The 11,198-nt window shown below is 61.4% G+C and overlaps 1 protein-coding gene across 2 annotated transcripts in view; it reads left to right on the forward strand.

The window, feature by feature from the left end:
• Positions 1–9,993, forward strand: part of EVI5L (ecotropic viral integration site 5-like) — an 18,137-nt gene extending 8,144 nt beyond the window's left edge. Inside the window, exons 10-19 of one of the 2 annotated variants that reach the window (XM_011943588.1) lie at positions 1,950–2,003; positions 3,030–3,062; positions 4,122–4,262; positions 5,718–5,846; positions 7,027–7,167; positions 7,272–7,427; positions 7,538–7,684; positions 7,996–8,091; positions 8,190–8,285; positions 8,429–9,993. In XM_011943588.1, the coding sequence (XP_011798978.1) occupies positions 1,950–2,003; positions 3,030–3,062; positions 4,122–4,262; positions 5,718–5,846; positions 7,027–7,167; positions 7,272–7,427; positions 7,538–7,684; positions 7,996–8,091; positions 8,190–8,285; positions 8,429–8,707 (1,272 nt within the window). In that variant the 3' untranslated portion in view covers positions 8,708–9,993. The remainder of the gene's footprint in view (positions 1–1,949; positions 2,004–3,029; positions 3,063–4,121; positions 4,263–5,717; positions 5,847–7,026; positions 7,168–7,271; positions 7,428–7,537; positions 7,685–7,995; positions 8,092–8,189; positions 8,286–8,428) is intronic. The other variant, XM_011943589.1, reaches the window with a different exon arrangement.
• Positions 9,994–11,198: the final 1,205 nt, after the last annotated feature.

An 11,198-nucleotide genomic window follows, 5' to 3' on the forward strand; every position in this document is an offset into this window, starting at 1 on the left:
AGCCTGGGCGACAGAGTAAGACTCCGTCTCAAAAAAAAAAAAAAAATACAAAAATTAGCCGGGCGTGGTGGCTCACACCTGTAATCCTGGCTACTCGGGAGGCTGAGGCAGGAGAATGGTGTGAACCTGGGAGGTGGAGGTTGCAGTGAGCCTAGATTGCGCCACTGCACTCCAGCCTGAGCGACAGAGCAAGACTCCATCTCAAAAAAAAAAAGAAAGAAAGAAAAAAAACCATTTATTGAGCACCTGCTGTGTGCCAAAGTCACAGCTGAGACTGAGGAAGCCCCAGTGATAGGAATGGACACGCACAAACCCAACACAGCCTGGCTCCACGCTCTTCAGGGGCAGAGCCACACAGTGGCTAACACTGGAGTCCCACGGACAAGGATTGAAATCCAGCTCCAGCAGGCACGGTGGCTCACACCTGTAATCCCAACATTTTGAGAGGCCAAGGTGGGAGGGTGGCTTGAGGCCAGGAGTTGGAGACCAGTCTGGGCAACATAACAATACCCCGTCTCACAAAACTATAGAAATAAATACAAAAGGCATGCCCAGCTCCTGCAAGGATGGCTGTGCTTGGTGCTATAATGGGTTGAAGCCAGAGAGATGACAGGGAAACCCAGGGGCCAGGGATCAGGGCTCCAGATTGCTATGAAGACCAGAGACCTGTGCCTGAAATAGCTCTGACCCAGCCGAACTGAGGAACTAGAGCAATGCCCTGCCCCACTCTCATTCAGTTTCCCCACATGACATGCATCACTGACTGTCAAGTCTGCGGTTCTATCTGCATTTGCTTCCTGGGAATGAATGTTCTCGGTGTTTCCATCACCTTTTCTCCCCAGAAGAAACCCAGGAAATATTCTGTGTGACCTGCAGTGTGGCAGGACCCTCACTCACCTGCCAATCCAAACAATTTCTGTACCACCTTCGTATCAAGCAAGGGGGCGCAGGTACAGTTGAGATTCAGCTCGTTTGCAAACCTCACCTGCTCCCCAAAGGGACCTGGGGAACCTAAAATGCAAATATCTTTTTCTTTTTCTTTTTTTTTTTTTTCTGGAGATGGAGTCTTGCTCTGTCACCCAGGCTGCAGTGCAGTGATGTGATCTCAGCTTACTGCAACCCCCACCTCCCAAGTTCAAGTGATTCTCTTGCCTCAGCCTCCCCAGTAGCTGGAATTACAGGCATGCGCCACCACTCCTGGCTAATTTTTGTGTTTTTAGTAGAGGCTGGTCTCGAACTCCTGACCTCAGGTGATCTGCCTGCCTCAGCCTCCCAAAGTGCTGCGATTACAGGTGTGAGCCACTGCACCTGGCCTAAAACTGCAAATATCTAGCCAAAATCCATCAGCACAGAATAGAAGGCAAGAGCAAGGGAAACGTCGTCAAAACCCCAGCCAGGGAACAGCGAAAACCACTGGGGACAGGTTGCTCCCGGCAGGTCACAGGAATGTAGCTGTCGAGGAAGGATATGTGATCAGCACGCTGGACCCAGACTCAAAGAGGAGCCTGCCCCGGGAATTGAACCCGGGTGCTTGAGGCAAAGCAGCGAGGGGTGGGTGGGGACTGCTCCACAGCCGCTTCCCCCACTGATTCCCCCACAGCCCTAGGCAGACTGACCCACGTGTGGGATGGAGTCTTCTGAGTGGCTGTGGGTACTGCCTGGCCCCCAGACACACACATGGCCACGAAGGGACTCACGTTATTTTTACTGAACCCAGGTTTCTTTTAAAACTTTATTTATTTATTTATTTATTTGTAATAAAACCAATCTGGACAGGAATTGGCCCTGTTTTCTGAAATCGCTGACCCAGAACGTCAGATGCTGGCTGCGCCCTGCCCGGAAAAGTAGCCTGGCCCTAAGGGGACTGACCCCCGCGGTGGGTGAATGAGGGGTGTGTGTAGACAGGCATGGGGGGTGGCCTATGACATGATCTCCCCCCACCCCCATAGAGGCTTCGGACGGAGAACCGGCTCCTGAAACAGCGGATTGAAACCCTGGAGAAGGTGAGGGGTGTGGCCACCGTGGGGACCTGGTCGCCATGGGGCGTTGTCCACCATGCGGGGCGTGGCCGCTAACCTGGGACCGACCCCTCCAAGGCTTTTCCTCTCTGGAGGACTAAGCAGCCCTACCCTCCTGCCCCAGGACCCGACCTGAACCCGATCTGGAGTGCCGTAGAACTGGGGGCGACTCGTATTGTGATTAATCCTGGAGTAGGGGCGAGTTACAAGCCAGTGGCCTGCAGCCACGGGAATACATTTGTGTTCCGCACCCTCCCCGGCTGCGCGGACGGGGAGGGGTGAGGAGGAGGGAGAACTGCCGCTTTGGTGGATGAGCCCCGTAACTGGGCCATAAGGCACCGCACCCTGTAATTTGGAAGTCTCGCCCTCAAAAGAAAGGAAAGGAAACCCAGTGGAGGCGAAGCGTGGCGCCATTGTGGGGAGCCACAGCCCGGATTCTGCTCCCCAACATGTTATGGGGGTGGAATCGGGGGCTCACTGAGCCCCAGCCCCGGAAGCCCCCACTTCCTGCTCCTCATTCGTCCTTACTTGACCCTCCACTGGCCACAGGAAGTGGGTCAGCAACCGTATTTGACTGCCCTCACCCCAAAGCCTTGTTCTGCCTTAAAATGAAAACGCACCCCACTCCTCTCCCACTATCCGGGAGGTCTGCAGGAAGCCGAAATTCCCTCCTCCCCTCCCCGCCCACAGTTTTCCAGCCAGCCGCAGCCCGGCTGGCCCTGGAGAGTGAGACAGTGGGTCTCCCAGCCCTGCGGCCTCCCCCGCAGCCGCGGGCACCCCCGACCTCGCCACTCACACCGAATCCCTCTCCAGGGCGGAACTGGCTCTAGCTTTGTTCTTCCTCCGGGTCCTCTCCTGCTGGTTCTCTGGTCTTCCCTCCTCTCTCCCCCGCTTCTAGAGATAGTCCACTGCGTTAGTGACAAGTGGTTCTTGTCTGTCTCCCCTCTCCTGTCCCCGCGCCTTCCGCTCTGCCTCCTCCCCCTGTCGCTGGGAATCCCCTTCGCCGGGTAGGAGAGCGCTGCTCTGGCTGATAGGTTAATCCAGGTACTGTAGCTTTTTATCCCCTCTCCGGATTCCTTCCTGGCCCCCTCCCTGCACCCTGAACACGACAGCCAGTAACTGCCTCTTCCCTGCCATTCTGCGGGCAGGCCTGGCGCCATGCATGGGGCAGCTGGGGACCGCTTCTGGGGGACACAGAGGCTTCCCGGTGGGCGGGGCATGTGAAGTGGGGAGAAGTGTGTGTGTGGAGGGGCTGTGTGTGAGTGCGTTTGGGTGTGAATGTCTACACGCATGTACAGAAAGCTTCCTCCAGGCGACACAGGGTGGGGACCCAGGAGGGCTGGGGAACCTAAAAGCACATTTAAATAAGGCCCTGGTGTGTGCAGTGCTGCAGACAGACACACACACACAACACACGCACACACACACATGCACACACACGCCCCAGCCCTCACACTGCTGCTCTCTGCTCCTATCTGCAATGCCTGCTACCACCTTCTCTAGCTCACCTGCTCCTGCTGCCACCTCATCTTGAATGGCTTTATCTGGAAGCTGCCACCCGCCACCTGGTGGCTTTGAGCCTGGAATGGGGGGCCCAAGTTGGGTAGTGGACGAAGATGAGGTGGGGGAAAAAAAGGGGATCTTAGCCCCAGGCAGGTGGAGGCCCCAGAGCCCAGGACTGGAGAAGATGCCCCCTGGGAGTCCAGCCCTGTCCTGCTGGGGCCTTGGCTGTCCCCAGATCCTCACCCTCACCGGCAGAGTCTGGCACGAATGGGCACAGGTGGCCTCACTGTGCCCCTGGACAAGGACCCCAACTGGGGCAGAGACTGAGAGCCAGCGTAGGGAAGGAGATTGAGCTTTCCAAGCCCAGGGCTAGCTCTGTTCCTCTCGGGCTCCTCCAGGTGTCCTATTCCTGCCTGTCACCCACCCACGTCCCCAGGCCCAGTGGGATGCCCATCCCAGGCTCTGAGTACGGGAGGCCCCCCACCTCACTTCCACCCACCTCCACTCTCTGGGCCTCCCCCTGTGGCGGGAGGCAGGGCCTTGGGTGGGAGCCGAGGGTCACGGCCTCCCCCTCCCCGCCCCCATCCCTGCTGTGCCCAGGGGCAAGTGACACGGGCGCAGGAAGCAGAGGAGAACTATGTCATCAAGCGGGAGCTGGCGGTGGTGCGGCAGCAGTGCAGCTCAGCCGCCGAGGACCTCCAGAAGGCACAGAGCACCATCCGGCAGCTGCAGGAGCAGCAGGTAGGCTCTGTCACCCACTGCACTCTAGCCTGGGTGACAGAGCAAGACTCCACCTCAAAAAAAAGAAAAAAAAAAAAAAACAAACTTAATTGCAGCTGCACCTAGCAGTCGGGCTTCCTGATTGCAAAGACCACCAGTGGCTGCAGCCCTAAGCCCTGCAGGCCACAGGGACATATGCCCCAGAGGGCAGGGAGCGATGCTGTAGGCCCCGCTGCCATCCTGGCCTGACCCAGCAGGGCCTGGCAGTGGGGTGTGGGTTGGAGAAACCATGGAGTGCTTGAGAAAGAAGAGCCATCCAATACAGAGGTGCCCCCTCCACCCCCAGGCCCAGAGACCACAGCTCAAGCCTTGGCCCGGGGATTCTAGCTGATCCCCTGCTCCTGCAGAGGGGAAGGGCAGTTTCACTGTTTCTCACTTGTCCCCGTGAACCCCATCGGTATGATGCTGGTGTTTTGGCCCTCAGAGTCTGCGAGCAATCTCATCCCACCTTGCTGTGAGGCAACATGGACGTTAGGGAAACTGAGGCTGGGCTCATCCCACCCACCCCGCATGATGCTTCCTTTCAGGCTCGTCAGAGAGACTCCTGAGCTCTGGCCTTGGGGGGGATGCAGTGATGGGGGAGGCCCAAGGCCACGTCCTCAGGCCCAAAGGGAGGCCACTACAGGCAAGATGAGGTGGCCCAGAGGAGCCACAGCCTGGCAGGGTCCCCACATGGGGCCTGGAGGCCATCTGGGCTGAGGCAGAGCCGCTGTCACACATGGATCTCAGAGATCCACAGGAAGAGGGTGGTGGCTGGGAGGGCTGAGGCAGTCCCCCAGAGAACTGCCCTACCAGGCCACAGGGTCAGTGAGAGGGAGCCTGGCTCCCACCCCAGGGGCCAGGTGTCCTTTTTCAGGTCCAGGTGGCAGTGTCCATCACTCCAGGGGCCCCCCACTGGGGAACTTCTGAGAAGCCAGGGTGGGGAGCAAGAGGTTAATACCCACAAACTCTTTCCCCATCCTTCCCTGTTTTGAAATGGAGGGTGGGATGCAGAGGAGAAAGGTGGGGAGACAGGTGCACAGCCCCAGGCCTCGGCCCCACCCCTGGCCTTACCTACCATGTGGCTGGAACGATGACCACCCAGCAAGAACCCATCTCCCACCCTCACCAGTGATCCTGGAAAACCACAGTCACTGGGGTCCCTCGGGGCATCCGAAGGCCAAGGCAAGTCCCCTTTCAGAATGTCCCCTCCTGCAGCCTTTCCAGGAAGGAAGCTGGACCGGGCCAGCTGCATGGGTGCCAGGACCTCTAGGCCCTCTGCTCTGAGCATCAGGGGGTCCAGCCCACGATGCCCCAAACCTGGGCCCCTCTCCCTGCTGAAGGGCTCTGGGGAGGGAGGCAGAAGCCAGCAGGCATGGAGGCTGCCCATCCCCCAGCCATGGCCTGGGGCCCCACACAGCTCTCTGCCTCCCCCAGGAGAACCCCCGCCTCACAGAAGACTTCGTGTCCCACCTGGAGACCGAGCTGGAACAGTCGAGGCTGCGGGAGACGGAGACACTGGGGGCCCTTCGGGAGATGCAGGACAAGGTTCTTGACATGGAAAAGGTGCGACAGGAGGCAGGCGGGCAGGTGTCGGGGGGACCCTGGGGCATAGGAGGGGTCCTGGGTAAGCTTTGGGGGTGACCCCAGGTCAGAATCCCCCACCCCCATGCACACATAACCATACATATGCACACACACAGCACAGCCCTACGTGGGGCATGCCCATCCTCCTGCATGAGGCAAACTCCAGCAGCGTGGCAGCTTCTATGAGCTTCCGGGATACCCCCATCCCACCTGTGCGTGTTTCCCCAGGTACTGGGTTCCAGGAAGGAGGGAGGGAGAGAGGGGGATGGGGGAGGGGGACAGGAAGGAGAGAAAGGAAGGCCCAGGCCCATTGGGGCTCCCTCCCTGCACATTCCCATGGAGACACCATCCCAGGCCTTCTGGGTCCCTCCCCAACTGCTCTCTGACTTGGCATCGACTCCACTCTCCCACGGAGCTCCCAGAGGAAGGAAAGCACCCAGAGACCCATTCACACATGCAGCAGGAGCCTCCCCACCCCTCCAGCCTGCGCTATTTTGGGAGTCCTCCCAAATGGAGGACTGAGAGGCCATCTGCTTCCAGGCCCTCATCACCAGCCAAGAACTGGGCCCCGCTCCCGCCTCCCTCCACTTCACAGGGAAGTGTGCCTCCAGGACATGCTGCTGGATCCGTCCCAGCCCTAGACCCAAACACGGGGCAGTGCGGACCTCATCTAGAAAGCTGGATTTGGGTCCTGGAGCATCAATCCTCCATCACTGCGCCCTGGGGTGCCAGGACAGGGCCTAGGCTGGCACTCAGCCTGTTCCCAGGGAGAGGGACTGCCTGGTCTGGTGTGGCCTGGCTTGGGGGCCAGAGGGCAGACAGGGTGTTTCTGCTGGGGCTGGTTCTCTACCTGAGCATTCCCCTGAGCGGGTGGATCTCAGACCTCGGGGAGTCTGAGTGTGTGCAGGACGGCGTTTTTGGGGGTTGCCCTAGGACACCCTGTGAGAGTAGGTGCTGTTACCCATTTTACAGCTGAGGAGCTCCAGCCGGGTTCCACAGGCGAGTCTGCTTCCCGTGGGCCTTGTCCAGGGGGTCGCCCTCCCCTATCTGAGCTGCCCAAGGCAGAGCTCAGGAGGAAACGTGGCTGGGGCATTTGTCCTGCAGGAAGGGCCAGACAGCTGCGCTGCTCCCCCAGGCCCTGATCCCTCTCTCCCCGCAGAGGAACAGCTCGCTGCCCGACGAGAACAACGTGGCGCAGCTGCAGGAGGAGCTGAAGGCGCTCAAGGTGCGGGAGGGCCAGGCGGTGGCCTCGACGCGAGAGCTGAAACTGCAGCTGCAGGAGCTCTCGGACACCTGGCAGGTGAGGGCCGGGTGGGCGCCGGCGGGCAAAGCGCCCCCTAGGGCCGTCCCCTCGGGGCTCTTGAGCGGAGGCTGACCGCCCGCCTCTCGGCTTCACCCCCCTAGGCCCATCTGGCCCGCGGCGGCCGCTGGAAGGAGTCCCCACGGAAGCTGGTCGTGGGCGAGCTGCAGGACGAGCTGATGAGCGTGCGTCTGCGCGAGGCCCAGGCCCTGGCCGAGGGCCGCGAGCTGCGGCAGCGCGTGGTGGAACTTGAGACGCAGGTGGACTCGGGGTGCCTGCCCGTTGGGGGAGGGGTGTGGTGTCCGTGGCCAGCCCCTGGGTTAGGCCCTGACCGCCGCCGTCCTCCGTCCTCCCTTCCTCCCTACCCCAGGACCACATCCATCGCAACCTTCTGAACCGCGTGGAGGCGGAGCGCGCGTCGCTGCAGGAGAAGCTGCAGTACTTGGCGGCACAGAACAAGGGGCTGCAGACGCAGCTCAGCGAAAGCCGCCGCAAGCAGGCCGAGGCCGAGTGCAAGGTGCAGACCCCCGCGGCCCCTCTGGGCCCGTGGCACCGGCCCCGGACGCCAGCCTACATGAGGCCCCGCCCCCAATCTCCCCTGCCCGCGGTCCCGCCTCCTGATCCGCCCCCACCCTCGGCGCCCCGCCTCCTGACCCGCCCCCGCCCTCCGTCCTGCCTCCTGATCCACCCCTGCCAGCGGTCTTGTCTTCTGACCCGCCTCCGTCCGCGCCCCGCCTCCTGATTCGTCCCTGCCCGCGGTCCCGCCCCCTGATGCGTCCAGTCCCCTGACCCTCCCTCCTTTTGCCCCCAACCCCCCCACCACCCCAGAGCAAGGAGGAGGTGATGGCTGTGCGACTGCGGGAGGCGGACAGCATGGCTGCGGTGGCCGAGATGCGGCAGCGCATCGCTGAGCTGGAGATCCAGGTGAGCGGCGGGGGCGGGGGCAGGGCCTGGGGCAGGAGCGGGGCTGGACCCCAGGCCCAGCATGGCACTGGCCCCGCGTGACCTGGCGCACCCCGCAGAGGGAGGAGGGCCGAATCCAGGGTCAGCTGAACCACTCGGACTCATCGCAGTACATCCGCGAGCTCAAGGACCAGATCGAGGAGCTGAAGGCCGAGGTGAGCCGGCGCGGGGATGCCGGGGACAGGCCTGGGTGTCGTCGGCCTGGGACGAGCCGAGCGCCGGTGCCTTGCGGAGGATGCGGCTGGGAGGGCGGGGCAGAAGGCCGGTCCACGCCTGCAGCGCCGGTCCCCCGCCCCAGGTGCGGCTGCTGAAGGGCCCGCCGCCCTTCGAGGACCCGCTGGCTTTCGACGGGCTGAGCCTGGCGCGGCACTTGGACGAGGACTCGCTGCCGTCGTCGGACGAGGAGCTACTCGGCGTAGGCGTGGGCGCTGCCCTGCAGGGCGCGTTGTATCCTCTGTCCCCGCGCGATGCGCGCTTTTTCCGCCGTCTGGACCGGCCGGCCAAGGACAGCGAGGGCAGCTCAGACAGCGACGCTGATGAGCTTGCCGCGCCCTACAGCCAGGGCCTGGACAACTGAGGCCGTGCCCCGCGCGCCCGGATTCAGGAGACCGCAGTCGCGGGGGCCTCCCGGGCAGCCCATGTTCTGCTCTCCACCTGCCGCACTTGACGAACTCCGCGCCCTCTGTGGCTCGGCCACCCCTAAAGCGAGGCCCGGCGAGGCAGCGCAGAGGGTAGGGTCCGGCCTGGGGCTCCTCAGGACCCCGGGGCAGGTTCTCCCTCCCCAGCAGTGTTTACCCATCTTGGTCTGTACCCCTCCGGGCCCTCTGGCGTTCCGGGGTGCCTGGAGGGGCTGACTGCTCTCTTAACAGGAGGGCAGAGGGCAAGGGACAGATGACCTAGAGGTCCCAGCACTGAATGAGCAGACAGCTCCCACCTCCCAGCACGATTCCTTCTGGGAAAGGGGTGGCATTGCTGGGAAGCGGCCAGGAGCTAACTGAGGCCTGAGGAAGGAGAGCACCAGCTCTGGGCTGGACATCAGCACCCCACAACACTCCTCCGGACAAAGTGACCCTTGACTAACCCCTGACTATCTCTAGGGGAGTTGGGCCGCTGGGGACAGATGGCCAGGCCGGCCTCTCCTGCCTGGTGCAGGCACCATGGCCCCTGCAGCAGAAACCAAAGTCCCCCATACTGTGTGCAGGGCCACCTGGGGAGTGAGTGGCAAGCGGGAAGTCTCCCTGCTTCTCTGGGGCCAGAGCAGCTTCGAGGAAGTGAAGAGACCCCTCTCCCCAGCACCCCACATCTTCCTCTGGGAGACACTCGCACCCCCTATCCTGGACAGTGATGGAGGGGTATCTCTGGGGGGGGGGGCTCAGCTTCCATCTACTTCCCTTTCTTCCTGTGTTCCCAGCCCCACCCTCAGCCAGGGCCAGGCCCCCACGTAGGAGCTTCCTAGCCAGCGGCCTCCCCTCACTTCCTCCTGGTGGTCCCGTGGCCTCTGCTGAATCAGTGCTGAGAACGGTGCCAAAATTCAACGATGCCCCCCAGGCCCCTTCCTCTCTCCCCGTGGCCCCCCTGGGCCTCATGACCCTGGGGGCTGCCCCCCCTCGGTGCTCCTGGAGCCTCCAGTAGAGTAGCGTCACAGGCAATCTCCCTGGCGCTTCCTGGGGTGGGGACCCATGCTCCGTCCCCACTTCCTAGCTGCCCACTTTTCAGTGTTACGAAGCCTGGGAACGGGGCAGGCACCCGCGGGGCTCTCCCACACGCCCCCCACACTGCCCACCACCATTTTGCACACTGCCTGTTCACTCCACATGTCGCCCAGGCGGGAAAGATGGAAAATAAAGTGTATTTACACAGTCACGGACTGGCCTGTGGGCTGGGAGGAGAATCGCAAGCAGCGGTGGGTGCCCAGCCCCGGGACCAAAAACCGTGCTCAGGCAAGGCGGGGCTGTCCTCGCCCTCAGGAGCTCCCCACAGTCTCATAGAATGGGGGTGGGAGAGGACAGAAGGGCATTCAGTTTGGGGGCAGGGCATGATTTCCCACCTGGGTGAATCAACTTGGGCCTCCCCTGAAGGAGAGAGAGGTGTATCATATCGCTGGGCTTCAGGAAGCACAGGACCCAGTTGCGTTCATTCTGCTCACACCTCCAGGGGTATTGCGGGGTACTCTGCCCTTTGCCTGGCTCTGAGGGGGTCTCCAGTGGAGCAGAGGAGACAGGCACTAGGCAGGGGGGAGCCTGCACTAATGTGGTAAGTGCTCAATAGACAAATGTGCAGGGAGATCAGGGAAGGCTTCCTGGAGGAGGTGGTGTCTGGGCCTCTTCCAGGGGTAAAAGCATAAAGATGAGACCAACAGGAGGCACACCACACCTAGAAAGGAGGAACAGGAAAGCCTGGGCGTGGTCAGATCAAGAAGGGACTGCTTATGTCAGGAGAGGGAGTTTGGGCTTTGAACTGGGGGCCATTGGGAGCCCATGGAGGGCTTAGGTAAGAGGGCCCCACCAGATGGACCGCAGAGTCTGTGAGGGGCTAGTGCAGGGAGGACAGTGAGTAGGGGACAGAAAGAGTCCTTTGTGCGGTTCCCCACAGAGCTGAGGCAGAATCCCAGCTGCTGGGTGGCGGTGTGGGGTGGGGTGGAGGACAGAGCCAGGAGTGGCAAGGCAAAGCTTCCTAGAGGCGGAAACATTTGCTTGTTTGTTGTTTTTTTTGAAACGGAGCTTCACTCTGTCGCCCAGGCTGGAGTGCAGTGGTGTGACCTCAACTCACTGCAACATCCGTCTCCTGGGTTCCAGTGATTCTCCTGCCTCAGCCTCCCAAGTAGCTGAAACTACAGGCACCTACGACCATGCCTGGCTAATTTGTTTTGTTTTGTTTTTTGAGACAGAGTCTTACTCTGTCACCCAGGCTGGAGTGCAGTGGCGTGATCTTGGCTCACTGAAACTGCCGCCTCCTGGGTTCAAGTGACTCTCCTGCCTCAGCCTCCTGAGTAGCTGGGACTACAGGCGCCCACCACCACGCCTGGCTAATTTTTTTTTTTTTAGACGGAGTTTCGCTCTTGTTGCCCA

Source organism: Colobus angolensis, unplaced genomic scaffold (assembly GCF_000951035.1).
Source record: "Colobus angolensis palliatus isolate OR3802 unplaced genomic scaffold, Cang.pa_1.0 Scaffold22, whole genome shotgun sequence".
Classification (NCBI taxonomy): domain Eukaryota; kingdom Metazoa; phylum Chordata; class Mammalia; order Primates; family Cercopithecidae; genus Colobus; species Colobus angolensis.